The sequence below is a fragment of the Centropristis striata genome, chromosome 6 (assembly GCF_030273125.1).
Source record: "Centropristis striata isolate RG_2023a ecotype Rhode Island chromosome 6, C.striata_1.0, whole genome shotgun sequence".
Taxonomy (NCBI): domain Eukaryota; kingdom Metazoa; phylum Chordata; class Actinopteri; order Perciformes; family Serranidae; genus Centropristis; species Centropristis striata.
Window position 1 is genome coordinate 37,061,849 of NC_081522.1, and position 23,894 is coordinate 37,085,742.

At 35.9% G+C, this 23,894-nt stretch overlaps 1 protein-coding gene across 1 annotated transcript; it reads right to left on the reverse strand.

The window, feature by feature from the left end:
• Window positions 1-9,663: 9,663 nt before the first annotated feature.
• Window positions 9,664-21,039, reverse strand: nts (neurotensin). Its single transcript, XM_059335020.1, has 4 exons — window positions 20,651-21,039; window positions 19,070-19,137; window positions 13,010-13,195; window positions 9,664-10,137 (listed from the first exon to the last, which is right to left on the reverse strand). The coding sequence occupies exons 1-4, from the start codon at window positions 20,709-20,711 to the stop codon at window positions 9,994-9,996; spliced, it is 459 nt and encodes a 152-aa protein (XP_059191003.1). The 5' UTR covers window positions 20,712-21,039; the 3' UTR covers window positions 9,664-9,993.
• Window positions 21,040-23,894: the final 2,855 nt, after the last annotated feature.

Below are 23,894 nucleotides of genomic sequence, written 5' to 3' on the forward strand. Positions count from 1 at the left end.
AATGCTTTTCCTTACCTTAAATCAGGGGTCTCAAACTCAAATTACCTGTAGGAGCTGGAGGCAATATCAAAATGACAACAAAAAAAAATTGCAAAAAAAAGCTGGAGCACTGATGGCCAAAGATCATTTCATCTATTAATGTAGTTTGAGTTGGAGGTCAGGCTGAATTAAATGAGGGAGCGTTTACGTGTGTCCACCTTAATATGACAAAAAAAAAAGACACAAAATTACTAAAAAAAGACACAAAATGACCAAAAAACGACACAAAATGACCAAAAAATACACAGAATTACCAAAAAAGACACCAAATTACTAAAAAAAGACACAAAATGACCAAAAAAGACACAAAATTACAAAAAAACCCACAAAATTACCAAAAAAATACACAAAATTATTCAAAAAAGACACAAGATTATTAAAAAAAGACAAAATTATTTTTAAAAAGACACAAAATTACCCAAAAAAGACATAAAATCACTAAAAAAAGACACAAAATTACCAACAAAAAAGACACATAATTATCAAAAAAAGACACAAAATGACAAAAAAACTTTAAAAAAGACACAAAATTACTAAAAAAAAAAAAGGACAAAATGACGGAAAAAACTAAATTACTTCAAAAACGACACAAAATGACGAAAAAAGAGACAAAATGAAAAAAATACTAAAAAAGACACAAAGTGACAAAAAAAAGAGACAAAATGAAAAAAAACTAAATTGCTTTAAAAAAGACACAAAATGACCAAAAAAGACACAAAATTATTTAAAAAGGACACAAAATGACAGGAAAAAAACTAAATAATTTAAAAAATTACCTCTAAAGTTCTGGCTGTAAACTCCATGAGGCCAGTTTCAGTTTGATGATGATATACCAAGTAAAACTGGAGACAAGCTGAAATATATTTTGTGAAATAAAATGAACAAAAAAAAAGACACAAATTGACAAAAAAAGACACAAAATGACCCAAAAAAGACACAAAATGACCAAAAGAAAGACACAAATTGACAAAAAAAGACACAAAATGACAAAAAAAGACACAAAATGACTAAAAAGACACAAAAAGACACACAATGACTAAAAGAAGACACAAAATAACAAAAAAAACACAAATTGGGAAGACGAAATGACAAAAAAACCCCACAGAAGACACAAAAAGACACAAAATGACCAAAAAAGACACAAAAAGACATACAAAGACACAAAAAGACATGAAAAGGATTCAAAAATGGACAAAATGGCCCTAGACTCCATAGAGTTCAAACATAGCCACTCTCCGTGTGTAACAGCGGGCAGGTGTCCATGTGAATCGCTCCAGTTAAACTAAACATGGTGAAAAAAAACGATGGTGGAGAAGTGTTTTCATGTTCCTCCTGCAGCTCACCTCCTCTGAGGAGCAGAATGAGGCCGTTCAGAGCGTGTTGCTCTCCATCAGGCTCTTTGGCTGTCAGGGCTAAGAGTCGACTTTCAAAGAGAGACACCGAACACTTTGATTTGGAGATGAAACTGACATTTATGAAGGCCAGGACTCACATTTGCCTCAGTCAGTCGGTTTTATCTGCAGAAAGTGCCTCGTGGTTCAACACGGCACATATTAATACGAGCACACACTGACTCAATCTGCTCTGTTTTCATTTTGAAAAGCTCCATTGGCTGAATTTTAACTCCCAGGGTCATCTACTGATCTACCTTCTGATGCCTCATTTCACAGATAAACCAACACCAGCAGGCAGTAAAACAAAAATAAAGTGTTTACTATAGAGCAGCTATTCTCAACCTAGGGGTCCTGATCATTTTTTAAGTCAGCTCTGTCCCCACTGTGTTAAAGTTTTCATGTGTTAATGTGTTTTAGTCTTTTTGGTAATTTAATGTCTTTTTTTCGTCATTTTCGGGTTTTTTGGGTCATTTTGTGTGTTTTTTTGTAATTTTGTGTCTTTTTTTGGTCATTTTGTGTCTTTTTTGGGTCTTTGTGTCTTTTTTGGGGTCATTTTGTGTCTTTTTTGGTCATTTTGTGCCCTTTTTTGGTAATTTTGTGCCCTTTTTTGGGGCTTTGTGTCTTTTTTTTTGGAAATAAGCCATTTCATAACAGTATACTCCAAACTAAACTACTCTAAAAGTCAGAAATACTTCAAAATAAACACAATACTAGGTCATTCTGCCTATGTGGTTTATTGATTATACATTTTATTGTCTGTTTGTGACAAAATGCAGCAAACATGTCTGCCATTTTTTCAAGATGGCCGCTATTTCAGGAGAGAGGAATCATGTTGTGGGAGAGACAAAAAGTGAGTAAAAAAAAACTAAAAATGTTTAGAACTTCAAATGAACTTTCTTCTGTTGATTGTTGTTTTTCAAACATCATAATTCCAACCCTCCTCCTTTATCCGGGCTTGGGACCGGCGAAAGTGACCCAAAGGAGACACTCTGGCGGAGTTATTGGGATGGGGTGGGGGGGGGGGATTTTTTTTTTGGGGGGTGGGGGGGGATTTTGGGGGGGGGGTTTGGGTTTTTTTTTTTTCTCGAGTTTTTTTTTTTTTTTAGTTTTTTTTTTTTGGTTTTCTCAAGTTTTTTTTTTTTGTTTGTTTTTTTTTTGTTTTTCTCGAGTTTTTTTTTTTTTTTTTTTTTTCTTTGCTTGAGTTTTTTTTTTTTCTCGAGTTTTTTTTTTTTGCTTGAGTTTTTTTTTTTTTTTTTTTTCTCGAGTTTATTTTTTTGGGATTTTGAAAAAAGTTATGATCATCTGTAATTATTGATGTTGTGATGTTGCAGTTATTGTTGATGTTGTTCTTGGTGTTTTTTTAATGTGTTTAAAGTCTGCTGTTAAACTTCAGACTTACGGGAGAAACCGGAGAACCCCGGAGAAAACCCAAAATGTTATGATGATCTGTTGTTATTGATGTTGTTCAGGATGTTGTTGTGGATGTTGTTCAGGATGGTTCACAGATGACAGTGTGACTTGGGTGGTGGGAGGGAGAGGTAAGTTAGTCCAGGTCCAGGTCCTTCAGGTTCCTGTTCCTCCTCCACTTGTCTTGTCTCCTCACCCCCAGACGGCAGACTCTTTTCAGGACAGGTGGACTGGGGAGGGACGCCTCCTGCTGGCACGGCTCCTCGTCCTGCTGCTCCTCAGGTGGATCTTCAGTCCTGGGCCTTTTTCTCATGGGAGGAGAGTTGTCAACTTCAGCTCTGTCAGCTCTTTTAGCTTTGATCGGAGATTGATTGGAGAGCTCAAAGTTGAGCGCCAACTGGACACTGAGCTGAGTTGCCAGCTTGTCCACCTCCTCCTGGAAAAGGCTCTGATCTTTAATGGTGTTTTGTTGTAGAGTCCTGAAGTCCTCCTGCATCTTTGAATAGACCTGGTCCTGCTCTGCCTTCAGGTTCTGGATCAGGGTCTGGTCCTCTGACGCCCTCTCTGCATTCATCTTTAGTTGATGGTCTAGCTCAGTCTGAAGGAAGGTCGCCTGCTGTTTGACAGCGACCACATCAGCTTCGTACTTCAGGCTGAGCTGGTGCTGGGACTCCTTGGCCTTCTCTAGTTGTTCTTGGAGCAGCCGGTTCTTCTCCTTCTCTACTTGGAGTTCAGTGGTGAACTTTTCCTGCAGCAAAATATGAGCGACTCTCAGCTCCTCGTAATCTTTATGAAGCTCCTTCTTCTTCTTCTGCCTGGTGGTGTCCCTCACTTGTGTGGCAATTCTTGCAGTGCTGAGAGTTGCTGGATCGACGTACTTCTCGAGTCTTTCCAGGTCTTTCTTGTACTCTTTCCCCCTGTTGATGAACATTTCTTTAAGGGTCTTCTGACGAGCAAGTTCTTGCTTTGTTGCGTCTAATTCTTGGACGAGTTGAGCTGACCTGTTCCTTTCTTGGAAATGGCCAGCACTCTCTCTACCAAGAAGGTTCTTTAGATGTTGAACTTCTTGGCGAAGAGCATACAGCTCCGACATGTTGGGGTTTGGAGCCGGACGGTTGTTCTGCTGTCTAAAGGCTCTGTTTCCTCTGGGGTCTCTTGTTGGAGGCATTTTCTAACGATGTTTGATTAGATGTTGTCTAAATCAATGATCTGCTTTGGTTTTCTAACAAAGTGTTCTCTTTCTCACAGTGTAAAAACTAGTTGAGTCAGGGATATGAGACCATCAGATCAACCGTGCAAGTATATATAAACTTCTGTGAAGTGGACTGATGATGTCATGATGACATCATCAAGCATTGCCTTGATCTTTAATTCTATTTTTCTATTGATCTTTGGAGCAGTTCCATGGTTCCATTGATGATGTCATCATGGAACTAATTCTCTGATGTCCGAAAAGAACTGATGATGTCATGATGACATGGTTCCATTCAAACATTTTTTCATTTTCAATTGAAATAACTTTATTTGTATTAACAAAACATTTAGCTGACAAAGAATATTAAAGATGTATATATTCCCTATAGTGGGGCGGATTAGCTCAATATTTTACAACAATCGTTCACTTTGTGATAAAAGCATGAAATTTGGTAGATGTGTTGGTGAATATGTTTCGAACAAATCTGGATATTGGGCCACCTCAAAAGCGCCCCCTAGTGGCCGTGGCAGGCATTTGTTATACGAATAAATCAATGATGAATAAAAACTGCCCTTTTAATAATACCAACTGGTGATGAATTGTATATTGCTGGAAAGCCTGATTAGTCACCTTTACAACGAGGTACAGCTTGTAAGGATCGTGCATTCATGGAATGAGCAACGGGGCTAAACGTGTGGGTAGCACCCCCCAAAAACGTGCATCCCCTGTGTAGTGGGGTGGATTAGCTGAACAATCGTTCATTTTGTGATAAAAGCATCAAATTTGGTACACTCATTGCTGAATACATGTTTAATGAATCTGGATATTGGGCCATCGCAAAAAAAATTCTGATGGCTGTGGCGGCCATTTTTAAAAATGGCCATTTAAAAGCGGCCATTTTTTAAAATGGCCGTCGGTGGTTACTGGCGAGGAATGCTTTGCCTACCCTACAGCTGCTGTTTCATGTTTTCAGCACCACAAATATAATTTAGAGACATGTTAAAGTGACAAAAGCTTTATTACAGTCTAATAGAAAAGAACATTAACTTTGTATAACATTTTATTAGGTCTTGATATTCCCATTCACAGGCTACGGCCTCCTCTTTGGCTTGTATTCTTCTGTTGCTCCTTAAAAAGAAAAAATAATTTTCAATATTGTATGACCTGCAACAATAAAAACAAAACACATTTAGACAGAGAAAAAAATCATACATTTATAAAATTCTACTAGGGTTACTTGTAGCAGGTTACTCTTTCTGGCAAAATCCTTGTACTGAGGTGTGTGACTTAGTCAGGCGGCTTAGCCAAATAAAGGGGACACGCCGGACAAGAGCACCACATTTTTTCCACATACTCTCTATCATTATAGGTTTCAATTTTTAGTAGGAGCCACTTCATCAAGATTGCGGTGATGGCAGCCATATAAAGTCTATGAGAAATGCTATATCTTCCAAACCACTTAGAAGGTCAATCTTGGTGTCAAAATATACATTTTCTGGGTCCAGGAATCATTTAAAGCTATTGAGAATATCACTAGATGATTATTTGATCAAATAGATATGTTCATTTTCACTCAGACTGGGCAACTCGCTTCAAGTGCTGCAGCAGGGTATCCTGAGTTGAAACTGTTTGGAATCAATGTTCACGGGAGAGTGTGGATTAGCTGCCATGTACACTGCTCAAAAAAATCAAGGGTACGCTTTCATCTCATGTCAGATCTTGATCAACAAATTATTTACAGTGAGTCATCCAGTGATATTCTCAATAGCTTTAAATGATTCTTTGACCCAGAAAATGTATATTTTGACACCAAGATTGACCTTCTAAGTGGCTTGGAAGATATATTGGTTCTCATAGACTTTATATGGCTGCCATCTCCGATCTGCAATGTTGATGAAGTGGCTCCTACCAAAAGGTGAAACCTTTGGTGATAGAGAGCATGTGGAAAAATTTTGGTGCTTTTGTCCGGCGTGTCCCTTTCTTCTCAAATCTGGTCCTAAGCCGCCTGACTAACTGTGATGGAGTTATAAAATACATTTAAAAAAAGAAAAAAAGAACCACATGGGCAAAGGAGACATTACATATAGTGTGTGTGTGTGTGTGTGTGTGTGTGTGTGTGTGCAGAGAGGGATGTCCACATTCCACAGGACATAATTTAACAGTGTCTTATTAAGCTTTCACACCCAACAGCCACTGATACATGTTCCAAGCTAACTAGCTAGCTTAAGTACCTATTTTTGCTATCTTGCTAATTTACTTTTCCGCCAAGGCCCATGATGATTGTTTTTCTCTTTAGCCTTTATGATGTTCATAGCATATTTTATTCATAATTATAACAGGTGAAATAAAATATTTAGACATACCTTGATGGACAGTCCACTGCACTGCATGTCCCAGGGAGCAAATGCTAGCTAGCTCATTTGCTAGCTAGCTCGATGGCTAGCCTGATTGTGGTGGGGCAGGAAAAATAACTGAAAGAGTGTCTAACTGGATTTTTGTTAATTTAATAAGTGTATTAACATTTTTTAATTTACGTTTGTATATTTAGTTTAAATTTTTTAAATATTTTAAGAAATAATTTTAATATTTTTTGTAATTTTAATGAAGAAAATGACTGCTATGGCCACTAGGGGGTGAATTTGCGATGGCCTAATATACAGATTTGTGTGAAACATATCCACCAACACATCCACCAAATTTTGTGCTTCTATCACAAAATAAACAATTCTTGTGATTTATTGAGCTAATCCGCCCCACAGGGGATGCACATTTTTGGGGGTTGCTACCCACACGTTTAGCCCCGTTGCTCATTCCATGAATGCACGATCCTTACAAGCTGTACCTCGTTGTAAAGGTGACTAATCAGGCTTTCCAACAATATACAATTCATCACCAGTTGGTATTATTAAAAGGGCAGTTTTTATTCATCATTGATTTATTTGTATAACAAATGCCTGCCACGGCCACTAGGGGGCGCTTTTGAGGTGGCCCAATATCCAGATTTGTTTGAAACATATTCACCAACACATCTACCAAATTTCATGCTTTTATCACAAAGTGAACGATTGTTCAGCTAATCCGCCCCACTACTAGCAAATAAATACAATACAATATTTCTTCATACGTATATTTTCAAATGTAAACACAAGCACTGCCCCGTTATGAATTTGATTAATAGTTGTAACATAACTATAATCTACACACAGTAGGAACATTGTTTTTAAGGGGTTAAGAATTACAAAATGCACCATTTTCATTAAGATGTCCAACTCCAGCCTGTTCTCTCCTCAAAAACTTATGGGTCGTGTGCACAAGCAGCGAAAAACGAGCTATATTGACATATTTCACCACTGCAATGCACCCGCCACCATGTTGCTGACGTAGTAGTGATTGACGGCGAACCAGATTTAAAAAGGCGGATTTCGGCCTTCGGTTGGAGGAAGGGTCAAACAAACGGTAGACTTTCACCCAGAGTATTTACAACAGAAATCCACAGACGCTGCAGCTTTTTTTTTTACAACCACGATACCTACATACGGGTCGTAATGTTTGGTACTGACACACAACATATTCTGTTGTTTAGGTTGGAGATCTTGTCAACTCAGTCAAATTCCAGATGAAACAATTTGAATAAAAAGCATGAATGTCAAATGTCAATATCTATTTACTCCTGTTACATTTTATTCATAAAATGTTTGAACTTCCCTATCATGTAAAACAGGGATTCCCAAAGTGTGGTGCATGCACCCCTGGGGGTGCACCAGCTGCTGCTAGGGGGTGTGCGAGATGAAAAATGTAATGGCGATCTGATAATTACACAATGACATTTTTTCCCCCACACAATAAAGAAGTGTAAATAAGCATTTCCTTTGTAAAATGTAAAATCAAAAACTGTAATAGTAATTAATTAATAAATGCAGGCTATTCAAAATGCACTTCATCTCAAAATAAAGCGTCTTCCATTTTTCCAACCTGTGTTATGATGACGGGGTTGCTCCACGCTCATTTAAAATTGCTGCATTTTTTGTTCAATGTGGCTCAAAATATTATAAACTTTTTTCCCCAACTGATCTGCTTTCTGCCTCTGATCCTGAGCCTGTCATCATCCTCTTTGCTCTTAAAAGTGGAAGCTTGCGCATAACTTTGTTGCATTATATTGAAACTGTGTTTCAGATTAATTCAAATATGAGAGCTCATTTTTGTGATGGTGATTATCTAATTATATGTGTGTTCTGGTCATTTGAGCATGATTAAACATGCCGCCTTTAATATGGCGATTAAAAAAGCTTATTGCATTTTGGGATTTTTTAAGGTGTGGGGGATTGGGGGTGCGTCAACCCGGTTGGGACATAGAAGGGGGTGCGCGGCTAAAAAAGTTTGGGAACCGCTGCTCTAACCCATATGACCACACAGGTCCTTTGTTCGTAAGGCAAGCGCCCCCGACTGGTGGGAGGCAATCAACACACCCTCATACCTCAGCACTTTAAAAGTCATGTTTAATGTTGTGAAACAGTTGCACTTTGGTTAGGTTTAGGCACCAAAACTACTTGCTTATGTTTAGGAAAAGATTTGGTAAAATGTATGGGTAAAACTATTACATTTATGTTACTTTACTTCCATACAAAGTTGGGTTTGTGACGTAGAACGTGATGGAATTACATTAGTTACATAAATACATTAAGTTAAAATAACTCTTTTTGGTTTCATACGGGACACAAACAGCGTTCTTCTGGGTCAAATCCAAGTTTTTTTGATCCATCCATTCACACAGCTTTCCCTTTCTGCGGACTTTGTAGCTCTTTATACTCCAACTACTTGCCTCCTTTGCTCCCGTCATAATTAGTACGGCCACTAGAGGGTGCCACCTAACAACAGACTTAAATATGGTGGTCATAAGATACTTTTTGAAAGTGGGGAACTAAGCATATACTGGCTGAGGGGGTTTGGATGAAGAATCATGAATCCTTCATCATATCTCAAAACAAAATAGTATGCAGTTAAGAAATAGAGTACGATACAGGCAGTCCTCAATACTGAACAATAACTTGCTTTGACATGGGACACAAACAGCGTTCTCCTGGTTTGAAGCCCAAGATTGTTTGACCTATCCATCCACCCCATCCTTCTCTGTCTGCGGACTTTGTCGCTCTTTATACAACCCTTGACTTCTTCTTTTGTTCTTGTACTAGCACTAGGGGGTGCTGCCTAACAATAAATACAAATATGGTTGTAATAAGTTGCTTTTTGGGAGAACCACAGTCTCTTACCAGGTTACGGAAGCTGATAGATGAAAGAAAAAGCTCATCACATCACTTTGGTTTTGTATCATGAATCCTTTAATCATATCTTGAAACAAAATAGCCTTAGTGTGCAGTGAAGAAATAGAGTAAATAAATATAGTGTCTCAAAGAAACTTGTCCATTCACCCCATCCTCCTGCCTCTGTGGACTTTATCGCTCTTTATACTACCCTCGACATCTTTCTTTGTCCTTTTATGGCCACTAGGGGGTGCTTGCCACACAATAAACATCAATATGGTTGTAATAAGATGCTTTTTTTTTGGGAGGACCACAGTCTCTTACCAGCTTACGGAAGTTGTTACATGAAAGAAAAAGCTCATCACATCACTCTGGTTTTGTATCATGAATCCTTTAATCATATCTTGAAACAAAATAGACTTAGTGTGCAGTGAAGAAATAGAGTAAATAAATATAGTTTTGCTTGATGCTCAGGATTTTTATTTTCAGGACCTTTAGTTAGAAAGGAGCAGGATACAGGCAGGCCTCAATGCTGGACATACAATCGAAGGGTCTGACTGGATAAAACGACAATGGGAAAAGAAAAAAAACAGACAAACATTGCAGCTACGAGAAAAGAGACGAAAACACAATCACATCTTCACAGAAAAGTATATTGTCTGGTCCTTTTTAAATGTCACGTCTGCCTCTGGGATGGTTGTCAGTATATTGTACTTCTTTTTAGGATGTATGGCCTCCGGGACTTGGTGGTGTGCGCTGTTTGCCTTTTCAGGATGTAGGGTGATTTTCGTTTCAGCGGAGTGTCACTGTTCTCCTCTAAATATTCTTGAGAGTCATGGAGTAGCTGTTAGGAGCACAAAGAGAGAGAGAGAGTGTCACACGACAAGGAGGAAATGGCAGGCAAACACATGTTTTGTTGCTGAGGAGCAGGGGTAATGGGAGGCTACGGCGCTAGTAGCTGTGATTAAACGAGTGCTCCTCCTCTGCGCCTCCATGCATGGCAAAACAGGTGCTAATCTGCAGTCGCCGTGTTGAAGGAAAGGAGAAAAAGGCTGTTGTATCAGGAGCTGAGAGTGAAAGGAAAATGATGAAGGGCAGGAAGGAAGGAGGGGTGAGAGAGAGAGAGATGGGCGTTTAATGAGGTGTGTGCACTGCGAGGAGGATGGATGAGCTCTCCCGCTCGTGTTTGTGAGATGTGAGTGAGATCGAGTGAGCCGCTGAGTGTATACATTGGATTTTATGCAGCACAGAAACGCTGTTATTAGCTTTACTGGCTTGTTTTTTTTAGAAGGGAAGAAGTGAGTTCTTGGTTCAAAATATGACAGGGAGAGTCAAATTTAAAGGGGAAATATTCAACTTTTAAAACTGTTTAAAACTGCTTAATCCCTCTGATGACTTTTACCCTGTCCAATCTATCTAATCTAATCTATTGTATTGTATTGTTATTAATTCTGTGTATTTTATTGCTGTTTCTTTTCTATCCTTTTGTACGGTGTCCTTGAGTGCCAAGAAAGGCGCCTCCAAATAAAATGTATTATTATTATTATTATTAGATTTAGATTTAGATTTAGATCTGACTTTATTAATCCCACAGCGGGGAAATTTCTTTGTTACAGCCCACCACACAAATTTCACACAAAATGATTTCCCTTTAAGATAAAGATAAAAAATAAACAATCTAAGAAAAAGACATATATACAATATATTATATACAACTTAGTGCAAATTAAGTGAGGAATGTGCAGAGTGCAAATTATATGCAAAAATGTGCAGAAGAGAAAGAAAGAAAACTACAACACGTCCAGTTATTATTATTATTAATAACTTTTATATCTGTTACAAGATGCATTGCAGACACTCAGCATCAAAGTGTTGCTGCTGTTAGATAAAAATAAAAAGCAGAAGAAAAATCTTTTCAGGCGCTAGAAAACATAGTTTTAACTGGGTCATTATATATTTATGGTATCTAAAGAAGAGTTTTCTTACTTATACTTACTTACAAAGCAATATCTAATCATTTAAGCAATCTGTGTGTGTGTGTGTGTGTGTGTGTGTGTGTGTGTGTGTGTGTGTGTGTGTGTTTGGCTCCAACTTAACACATTAAACATTTACACCTCTTAGAGAAACCAATGTTAATAGGGTCAAATTTAACAGATATTCACTATGAAACTGCCTCGGTTGATAATTTTCATTAAGGCAATTCTTTTTGGAAGTACACGTTTTCTGAAATGTTATGTTTAAATATGCATATTAAGCATTATCTTATGTATTAAATATGTGCTAATTTGCAGACATTTCCAGAAAGAGAAATCTTAACAGGATGAAACCAGGTTTAAAAAATCCTGTTTCATTTAGTTGACTTATTAGATTTAAAGGTTTTTAAGGGGATTTGAGATGTCTCACTCCATAAGTCAAACAATATTTTAGAAATAAAATGTGGTGTATAAGTCAGGCTACGGATGATGGTGGATAAACCTCTCTGTAAAAACCTTCAGAATATAGAGAGGAATGAACCTGGAAAGTTTGTTTTGAGTATGAGAAAAAACATATTTTGAGAAAATGTACTGTAAAATGATGTACACACTATAGGTAATTAGGGAAAAATAACAATAGATATCACTATGTGACTTTCCAAGTTGATAACTTATATTAAGACACAGTTAATTGTATTACCAGTTTTCTGAAATTTTACAAAAAAAATATGCAAATGAGGTATTATCTAAAGTGAACTTCTGGTGAATGTAGGATAAATCTACAGGCACAAATAGACAAAGTGTAATAAACAAAAATAGTTTGTGTATTTTTTATGTTTTCTTTCAAAAATAATCTGAAAGAAGACATTATGCAAAATAGAAAAATATCCCAAAAAAGTCACTGACCAGAGCTTGAAAAAGTTTTTTTTCCTGTTGTGTCTTGCATAAATTGTTTCATTCTTATTAAATTACTTATCTTCCAAGTAAAGGATGACTTCTTCCACTATTTGCCTGACTGAATTTGAAGTGATATCTGTGTTTCTGGCTGCTCCAGTATGTTACCTGATTTTTTTCGGGGCTGTAGGACCTTCAGAAAGGGTGGTTCCCACATTGCATGTTCTAGTCTTGTGTCCCAACGATGTGCTATAGACAAGTGTGTGTGTGTGTGTGTGTGTGTGTGTGTGTGTGTATGTGTTCTTGTACTTCCTACATAGTGAGGACCGGAACACGTTTTTAACCAACAGAGTGAGGACATTTTTGCAAAGTGAGGACATTTCAGCCGGTCCTCACTTCTTTAAAGGCTTTTTTCAGATTTCAGACTTTGTTTTAAGGGTTAAAGTTTACATGATAATGATAATTAACTGAAACTGTATTGTGTGGTTACAAAACTAACTCAAATTATAGTGAAAATGTCCTTCGTTTTCGTCTTTGTCAACATTTTTTTTTATAAATAATGAAGATGGGTAAGGCAAAGGAAGTAAAGGCAAAATTTACTGTTTACTTATTACTAATAAAAAGTAAACTAAAACTAGCAAATTCACTCTAAAAACCCATTAAAACTAACTGAATTTGAAAACAAAAATTCTCAACAAAATTTAAACTAAAACTAATGAAAAATCCAAAACTATTATAACCTTGCAAGGGAATTCACTATTACAATGAGGGTCCTCACAAAGATAGAAGTACAAGAATGTGTGTGTGTGTGTGTGTGTGTGTGTGTGTGTGTGTGTGTGTGTGTCTCACCCTCTCCTCCCTGCTCTGCAGCACTCTACAGATGAGCTGCAGGTTGTAGAGCTCCTCCAGGAGCTGCAGCTCTCCTCCCTCCTCCTCCTCGCCGCTCGCCGCCTGCTGCCGCAGCCCGCTCACCATCCGGCACAGGTTGGCCAGGGAGACGCGCCAGTAGGGGGCGCTCTGCTTATTCTGTTTCATCTGTTGGAGTGTGAGGAGGAGGAGGAGGAGGAGGAGGAGGAGGAGGAGGAGGAAAAGGTTTCACACTGATTAGATCCAGACAAACATAAAGTGGACTCAGTAACGAATGTAATTTAATCCAACAGTGTTGCTTTTTGTCCATTTTATTGTTGTTTTCACATTTTGTTCCAACTTTAATAGAAATTATTGTACTGAAGTAAGTATTAAAGAGTTATTTGATAATCATGTATTTTTCTCCATGCAGTCATTTATTTCATATCCTTAAAATGCCATATTTTAGATTTTTGTCTTGTATAGTGTCACAGGAATGTTGAATTTTCATGCTTTTAGATATAAACAATTAGTATAATAAGGGTTAGTTTTTTTTAAGTATAATTTTATGGCACTGGTACTCCTTTTTTAGGTAATGAAGTGAGTTTCTGCTTAAGTATTAAAACGTTATTATTATTAGTATAATTGTTAATGTTTCTGTTTCTCTGCTCTTTTGCCTCCCTTTATATTATTATAATACTATGTTTTTTATTGTTTTGTATAGATTTATGAGGATCTTAAACTCTAAGCTATATTTTTACAGGGTTTTTTTTTTTTTTTTCTCAGGGTAAATGTATATTGTAATTGTTTGTAATTTTATTCTATTTTGTAGATGGGGTAATTGTATATTGGATTTTTATAGAATTGTGGTTTTGTATGTAAGGAGGAGGAGGACGAGGTTTCACACTGGTGACAGAAAGCGATTGGTATTTACAGATTCAACGCTTGGAGATAAATGAGATCCTGGTTTCCAGGAAGAGGATTTAATTGAAGTTTCGATTGACGTTGTGAATGGAAATGAAGTGAAAATTGAGTCGAGTCCAAAGGGAGAAGACCACAGAGGATAAAGAAGCCTCATATAAAGACCCTGGACATGTTTTTATCTGTTATTTTAGTCCATTTATGTGATTCTTCTATTCAATATTCACTTTTTTTCTGCACTAAATTAAATATAAGCTTCTCTTCTTTGGATTAGATCCACACAAACATAAAGTAATGTGTTTTAGTCTTTTTGGTCATTTATTGTCTTCTTTTGGTAATTTTGTGTTTTTTTTGGTCATTTTGTGTCTTTTTTGTGTCATTTTGTGTCTTTTTTGATAATTTTGTGTCTTTTTTTGTCATTTTGTGTCTTATTTTGGTCATTTTGTGTCTTTTTTTGTCATTTTGTGGTCATTTTGTGTCTTCTTTTGGTCATTTTGTGTCTTTTTTTTAAGTCATTTTGTGTCTTTTTTGTCATTTTGTGTATTTTTTGGTCATTTTGTGCCTTTTTTTGGGTCTTTGTGTCTTTTTTTGTCATTTTGTGTCTTTTTTTGGTCATTTTGTATCCTTTTTTGGTCATTTTGTGTCTTTTTTTGTCATTTTTATGTCTTTTTTGGTCATTTTGTGTATTTTTTGGTCATTTTGTGTCTTTTTTTAAGTCATTTTGTGTCTTTTTTTGGTCATTTTGTGTCTTTTTTTAGTCATTTTGTGTCTTTTTTTGGTCATTTTGTTTCTTTTTTGTATGATCTGAACTGAGCGTGTGAGATTCTGTTCAGTGAGTGGGGGTCGCGGACAACATGCATGTTAAATTGGGGGTTGCGACTCAAAAAGGTTGAGAACTACTGATCTAAATGGTATTTTCTAGCTTTTCCCTCTCACACACGTTTATTTGCTTTGTTTTTACAGTTGCAGCAGTAAAATCGTTCCCTCATACGAAGATATATGTGAACTATTCTTTATACATTCTGAGGCACCAAACACCCGCGGTGGTGTTTCAGTCACATCTAACCTCACCGAGCCGCAGCCTGTTGTGTCATAATCTAGTGTGAGTGGTTTTAAAGACGGTGCAGGGGCCCCGGGGCCCCCAGTGTGCGTGGGCCCGCGATCACACACACACACACACGTTGCTGCAAAGACCTCTGGGTGTCAGAGGGGATGATGGAGGGATTCAGGGGGCGAGGGGGAAATTGTCGCTTTGGAGTTATTGTAAATGGTCACGAGCCCTCACAGCAAAATCTGTAGTGTTGTTTTTTCACTGTTAATAATTTTGAGTTAGTGGGAGTTGATTTTGGAGTTGTTTTAACGCTGATTTTCAGATTTTGTGACTTGTATGTTCGGCTAAAGACAGAATGCACTTTTAATGTATCGTAAAACAAAACAATGAATGTTAATTATCACATTAGTGAAAGGAAATAACACGATTTTAGGGTTAAAAAAATACACTTTAACGTGTCAAAGTAACACAATGTGTGTTAAAAATTAACACAAAAAAAAAAAAAAAAAAAAAAAGATTTTCCAGCATTGACGTGAAATAGCCACGGAATCACTCAAATTTCCGTGAAACTGACACAGATTTCGCTACAATGCAAGTTAATGACAGTCATATCCCGTGGCTATTCCAACATACAAAGTGATTATGTACATTCACTGAGTGAATATTCAGAAAATAAAACATATATTTCTCACTAGAAATGTGATCAAAATCCATTTTTATGCAGAAACTAAGTCAAAATATTGATTTTTTCACTAAAAATGAGAGAACTGTCCACCATGTTTTTTGTTCTGACCGCCGTTGTAGCGAAATCCATGTCAGTTTCACTGACAGCTACTGCTGTATTGCTATTTTTCTTATTCATTCCAGGAATTAAATAATTCATTTTTGCACTGTACATATTCTATTTAGTTTTTTGTTTTGTGGTTCTTTGTTCTAATGTACCCTTTAAAAAACTAAAATGTGGAAAAAAGCTGTGGAATAAGTTATGTCTTGTACTGATGCTTATGAATGCTAATTTCCAATAATAATAATAATTATATATATATATATATATATAAAATAAAGAGTTAGAATATTTACACTTTTCAAAGTGTAATTTTAACTCAGAATCCATGAGAACTACAGTATATATTAAAAGAAAGAAGAAAAAGTGTTAAATTTAACACTCTGTGAGTTTAATTAACACTCCTGATTTTACTGTTTAAGACTGACTGGATCATTTAGGAGCTTCAGAGGTATTCAGACTGTACGACAGTAGCCACGGCGACTACAGGCTGTTTTTGTTTCCCCGGTGACGAGGTGGACGTGTAATAACAGCTGTAGAAACATCAAAAAAACGACACACAAGGGACCAAACATAAGCAGCTTCTGACATTTACAGATCATCCACGCTTCGACCGTTTCTAGAGTTTTCATTTGGTTTCAAAGTGAGATCAGCTGGGCTTTTAATGAGCTGAAAGGTCACATGAAAGATTGTTTCTAATGCATCAGGATTTCCTGCAGGAATGCCAATTAATCAATGACTTTAAGGGGCTGAGATGAAAGAGTTAATAAAGGGTCCAACGTCCTTACAATCCCCAGTGGACCTCTGTGTTATTAACAAATCAATTAAGGTTTCTGTCAGCTTCGGAAGCAAAGAGCCACAAGAATGAAGCTACTTTGGCCAAAATTTGGAGACACACTTTGCTGTTTTTTTTTACATTTCTATGTGGCATTTTTACTGCTAAAGCTCCATCTACAGTCATGGAAAAAAATTATTAGACCATTGTTTCCTTCAATTTCTTGTTCATTTTAATGACTGGTACAATTAAAGTTACATTTGTTTCGACAAATATAATGATAACCACAAAAATAGCTAATTAAGGTTAATTAGTTTAATCAAGGAGCTGATATCTAGACATTTAACATGGTTTTATTGATAATAACCAAAATCATTATCAATTGTGTCTTTTAATTGGTCATTATGCGTCTTTTTTGGTCAAATTGTGTCTTTTTTTGGTCGATTTGTGTCTTGCATGGTCATTTTTACATCGATTTTGGTCATTTTACGTCTTTTTTGGTCAATTTGTTTCTTTTTTGGTCAATTACTTGTTGTTTTCTTCAATGCATTTTAATACCTTTAAATGGTTTGCTTTAATGATTTTGGTTATTATCAACAGAAACCATGTTAAATGTCTAGATATCATCTCTCAAATTAAACTCTTATCAGCTATTTTTGTTGTTATCATTATATTTGTCCAAACAAATGTACCTTTAGTTGTACCAGGTATTAAAATGAACAAGAAAGTGAAGAAAACAAGGCTGGTCTAATAATTTTTTCCATGATTGTATATTCAAACACTGCTTCACAAAGAAATGATTAATGATAAGGAATGAAAGATATACTGTATGTTTTATGTGGTAATTATGTTTGATGTTTGTTTGTGTCTAGTTTAGTTTTAATGTTATTTAATGTGTTTAAGTTCTTATTTATTATTGTTGTTTGATTTATTTATTTAGGTTGGTTTTGTGATTTTGTTGTTGTTCTTTTTTTTTTTTTTTTACTGTGTTTGTCCATTGGTGATGTATATTGTGTTTTGTTTAAATTAATTTAAAAAAAAAAAAAGTGGACAAGCAGGTCCATCAATTCAACTGTCACCCTAAAAAGAAAAAGATCATGTACATAGTTTAGATAGAGAGGCGCTCTATCAATCATCTGGCAAGTTATTATTACAATCATCACCCCTGAGCAACCTCCGCCATGAATCACATGGCTGATTTGTCACCGTCACGTCTCCGTTTGAGCGCCACGGTTATTTATCAGAGAGGAGAGAGGAGAAGACGCTGTCAGGTCCATCTGAACGCTGTTAGCCTCGTCCATCCGTCTCCTCCAGCCTCCAGCTCCACTTTTACCAACTCCATCCCTCAGCTGTCCCTCACCAGATGATGTAAATGTTAAACATCAGGACTGAATTACTTCCCTCTGCACTCAGATCTTATTTTCATCTCATAGGACATGATTTTGTGGATTAAATGTGTTGTTTTCTGCACATTTTGACCCTAAACATGTTTTTTTTAACCCTCAAAATCAATCAAAATTCAAAATTGCTTCATTCATCCCCGAGGGGAAATTCTGGGGTTTTGATATACCACATCATCTTTACTATACTCATGTTTGGTATTTTCTTAGCACAACTTCAGCATGATCTGACAATTTTTTTTTTCCACTTAAACCCAGTTTATTAACCCTTTGGAGTTTGGGGCTATTTTGAAGGGTTTTGACTATTTTTCATTCTGCCTGTATAAACGACTTAAAAAATGTTGGTATCATGTTTTTCAGCACAACCTCACCTGATTATTATTTTGTCATTTTGACTTACTGGATCAACATTTTGAACACAAAAAAAACCCACTCAAAAACCCACAAAAAAATAATACAAAAAACACACAAAAAATATACAAAAAACATACATACAAAAACACAAAAAATGACCAAAAAATGACCAAAAAAAACACAAAAATATACACAAAAACACTAAAAACACAAAAAATGGCAAAAAAAAAACACATTGCATTAAAAATGGTGAATGCACACTGCAAAATTCAATAAAATCTCTGCAAAAAACTTCAGTAATATCTAATATAAATGTGTTGTTCTCTGCACATTTTGACCCTAAAAATGTTTTTTTTTAATTGCAAAAAGTCAGTTTTAATGCATTTTAGACCCTGAGTGGCATATATAAGTCTTTTATAGTAAATTATTTCTAACACAGGCAAAAAAACGAGGCTGTGGCTGTTGTTCTCTGCACATTTTGACCCTAAAAATGATTTTTTTTTAATGCAAAAGGTTGGTTTAAATGCAGGTTAGACCCTGAGTGATGCAAAAAAAACCCTCTTTTAGTAAATTTTTTCTAACACAGGCAAAAAACAAGGCTGTGGCTGAAACATAGATGCAGATTTCATGTAAGAACAGCTGTCTGTGTCTGTGTGTCTCAGCTGCTGAGATGTGAAGGGTCGCTACTTTTTGGACACTCTCTCTCTGATGCCACAGGTGCAAAAAGAAAAGAGTGAGAGAGAAAGAGAAAGAGAGAGAGAGAGAGAGACCCCCGTACCTTAGAAGTGAAGAGATTGCTGAGTAGCTCCTCTTCCAGCGATCGCTGGTCCTGGTCCACGTCTGTCACTTCGGAGAGAAAACAGAAATATGAGCTTCAGCAGAATCTAATCGAGAGTTAAAGGATCCTGAGTGATGAAGCATTATGAATGTCAGTGAGATATGGAAGTAAAGCATGCAGGCATGCACACATTTAGACTGTTATATCTTCTTTGTGAGCTGTTGTTAAGAAGAATCTGCAACATTTACATCTTATTTGCTGGAAGTGAGCTTTAGGCATTCAACAGGTGATACACTGTTGATTTAGAGAATAAGACACTTAACACACACCAATTAAGCTCCATTAATCCATAATTTATTGATTTTTAGGATTCAAATTAGATCAAATTTTTCCATTTTACAGACTCACTGCCTCATTGGCTCACTAGACCAAAAGTACAGACTCATTTAGACTCTTAGGGAGTCATTTCATTTTAGCCTGTGTTTGATGGGAAATACATTCATGAAAAGGAGTTTTTACCTAATTTGCAAATAATAAATATGGTTAACTCTGCTGCAGTTCGTGTAGTGGTGCAGTTTTTGTATAAACATGGATCCAAAAGACTTAAATTACAAATGATTACATTACATCAAAGAGGAAAATGGTATTTTAGGAGCTTTAAAGAGGCTCAATAAGTCATAACTTGTGCAGAAAAAAAGAAATAACTCATGTTTTTAGCTTCCTGATAGATTGTGAGATCAAAAAATTGCAGTAAAAACCTTCAGAATAAATCATTTTGGCAGCTGAGCTATTTCACTATTTAATCTTTAAAATAGAAACTTGGTAAATAATAACTTTTTGATGTGCAAATTCTTGTTTTAAACACATATTTCCATAATTAAGAAGATGCAGTTTTGCAATACTTGTAACAGCATCACTAAAATGATGCACCTGTTGCATCCAGTAGCTACAAAATAAAATTGAGGCAACAGATTGCACGCAATATTATTAATTAAATCTAACTACGTTACAAGTTGACTTAATAACAACTTAACAGGAAGTACCTGTCAATTAAAAACGGACTAATTCTATTGTGTTGGATTCATTCAAAATTCTCTTGATTTAGAATTACATACACATAAAGATTATATTTAATGTGATCAAAATAAGTAGATTCTATCTCAAACATTTTATATTAAAGTTATTTAAACAACTGCCTCAAAATCAAAGACGCATTTATATTTAATATATCAAATATATTAAGACTACAGAATAATTGATTACAGTGTGAGAAGCAGAGAATGCAACAAGTGCAGCATGTGCATGCCTTTTATGCAGTTTTCCTCATTTTGTTACTATAAATGAAGTCGTAAAATCATGAAATTATGCATAAAAATGAATGAACGAATGCTTTATTTCGGTTACAAAAAACAAAGATAACAAAATAAAATCATGTTTTTACAAAAGAATCCATCAGACAGCAACCGGAAAAAGAATAGGCTGAAGTCCCACTAAAGGCTTATTTTTGAAATATTTTCAAATTCAATCAAATTTCATTGTAACCCTTGATAATTTTAGACTTTAAAGAGCCGTGGTGCTTACCTGTACAAAGTCCACCACACATGAAACAGAGGAGAAGCACACACGCCAACTGTGCCTGCATCTTGGTGAGAAAACCAACGAAAAAAAGGATCCCAAAGCTGAAGAATTCACCTGCGGGAGGATCTAGTCCATAAGGTTAAAGGTCAGATTCAGACAGCTAAAGAGGCTGCAGAAGAAGAGGAGGACTGGTGCTGATGCTGCTGCTTCTTCTTCTTCTTCTTCTTCTCTTCCAGCTCCAAGCACGCTTCCCCTTCCTTGCAGCTTTCTGGTTGGTTGTGAAGTGCAGTGGGCTCCATTCCCTCAGTTTATAAGAGCCAATGTGATGTCAGAGGATCAGTCTCTCTCTCCTCATCACCACCCCCACCTTCCCACCCACTAACACAGCCCCCTTCACCCATCCATCCACCCATCACTCTCTTCACGTTGTCTTTTTCCGTCCTGTCACTGTGTCATCGCTTCATCAGACGTCACTGTGGCATCACAAGGCGGAAAAAAAAGAAAAAGCGTTTCTGCGTCAAGATTCGGTTATTTCACCTCACGGATGCACACGGTCTGACGGGTGTTTTGCACTTGTCTCCCGGGGGACGAGATGCAGGGCTGCTGTGGGAGGACGCACCACAAACAGTCACTCTTTGTGTCAGTATTTTGAGAAGATGTGCTCCGAAACATTCAGCTTGTTGGAAAATATGTGTTCTGAAAGCAACAGGTGATCGTCTAGACTTAGAAACCATACGAGTGCCTGCAAACGACGTGAATCTCAGCGAAGCAGACAGATATATATATATCTGGAGATGTATTCTTACTTATAAGTATAATATTGTCAATATCATATCCTCTGAGCAGACATATATTATATTATATTGTTATATTATATTGCACTTAATTAACCCTTTGATGCACAACTTGGGTCTAAAGTGACCCGACAGAGTTTTTATGTTCTATATCTTTGCAATAAATTATTTCCATCATTCAGTATTCCAGGTTTTCCTCAATTAGTTTGTTTTTGATCATCATACATCCTAATTTTACGTTTTCCTTTATTCATTTTTGAATAAAATCCCTTTTTGTGTCACTACTCTTCTAATGCACAACATGGGTCAAAAATGACCCATATCCATTTTTTAGCTAAGTAGTTTGCTAAGCTAAATACTTAGCTAACTTCTTGGCTAAGTAACTTGTTAAGCTAACTACTTAGCTAACTTCTTGACTAAGTAGTTAGCTTAGCAAGCTACTTAGCCAAGTATTTAGCTTTGTAATAATGCAAAAACTTTTTTTCTTCATAAAGTATGAGAAGCAAAATGGAAATAATGATCTGTTGTTATCAAAAACAAGATATTTAAAGAATACTTGGAATATTCAATCATAAAATAAGTTGATATCAAAAGATAGAGCACAGAAACACACAGCAGCATTAAATGACATGTGAAATGAATGCGGGTTATTTTTCACCCATGTTGTGGATTAGAAGGGGGATCAATATGTTGTGCATGGATGATATTATTATTTTTACAGTTTTGAAGTGTGATCTTTCAGAATCTGTAAATTAATTGTGTGTTGTTCAAACTATTTCTTATTAGGAGGGATTTTTTTCAAGGAATATTCTAGTGAATAAAATGCTCAGGAAGCATCTTTCTTGTTGGCTTAAGGTGAGGTTCAAAGTTAATTCTTGACTTGAAATACAAGTTTAAAAAACATTAATCCAAACCACTAGATATTGAATATGCATGTTTTAAATTAACAGATCTGCTTCATGCACCTCAGGGGATGATTTCTCTTGAAGCTGAAAAGAAAGAAGAGAAATATGAATGGCCCTTTAACAAAACATAAATAAATACAATTTAAATTGTCACTAATTCAATCATGAGTCATTTGCTTATGTGACAGTCAAAACAAACTATTGTGTTATGGCTTTATCATGCAAATAATCTTGAAATAGCCATAGTCGGCTATGATGGAGTCCCACAGGGGTCAGTTTTCGATCCTCTACTTTTATTAGTTTTTCTTATTTACTTAATTTGGATTATTTTCCTCTGATATATGTCTAACCTGACACAGGAATCAACATTATCTGATTAAATTTCACTACATATTCCATCATTATCTGAAAAATTCAGATGCTATTGACTTTGTACAATCAAAAATTAAATTGCATTATTGTCATAAATTGAGTATTAGCAGCATTCCTGCAGGGGCACAAGTCATTTTCTCATTTACCATTTATAAAATGACTGTTTTGTTTTCTGTTGTTTTGCAGGGCCATGCATAATTAATTAACAAATTGCTCATTTTATTTCAGCAAACATGATCATCTCTAATTGTTTTTCATTACTAAACAGCATTCTAAACTGGGATGCTTTGAATTATAATGATATAACTTTGATTGACTGGATATTTGTGTAATTCAGAACTGTCACAAAAATTCCACTTTGATTTAAAGCCACTAAATAAATGTATTTATATCAGTAGAGTTCCAATTCGAATTCATACTAATTGGTCCCTGCAGAGAGTTATATCCTTTTATTGCACAACAAATATCCCAGTTGGAACAACTTCAAAACATGTGTTCTGCAAAACATATCTCAAGCATTTTTATAAAAGCATCCAGAGTTAAAGCAGGCTGCAATTCCTCTTATGTCTGATTTTATCTTAGTCGTTTTAATCCAGCAGGGAGATCCCAAGAGGTCACATTTCCCTCTGCATGTCCTGTCCTGCAGCTCGGAGACTGTAATCATATTTCCTGTGTTTTGCCTCTTCATTGCATTCCATAAAAACATTTGTAGAGTAATAAACAAAGCAAAAAAATGCAGATTTGTGTCTGAAATTACCACTGTTTTGTATATTGTGTGGACTATTTCTATATATTTGTGCATATGTATATTTAATTTAGTTTAAAATGCTGCTGTATGTCCAAAATGTGCATCATATTCCTTTGATGGTGGTCGTGGTGCTCATTCTTTATGGATGTAGAATTACTTCAGTAAAGTGTCCACAAGGTCCATTTAGTAGTTTTTCTTTAACTTTTTATCACATTGTATGATCTTCATTAGCAGATGGAGCTTTTCTAACTATCACATAATTTTAGATGTTTACATTTATATTTTCCTGAACATTTTAACCTCCTAATCTGCATTATGTACTTGCAAAAAAATCCATATTTTCCATATTTTTTTTAGATGATATTATTATTTTTTACAGTTTTAAAGTGTGATCTTTCAGAATCTGTAAATTAATTATTATACTTTAT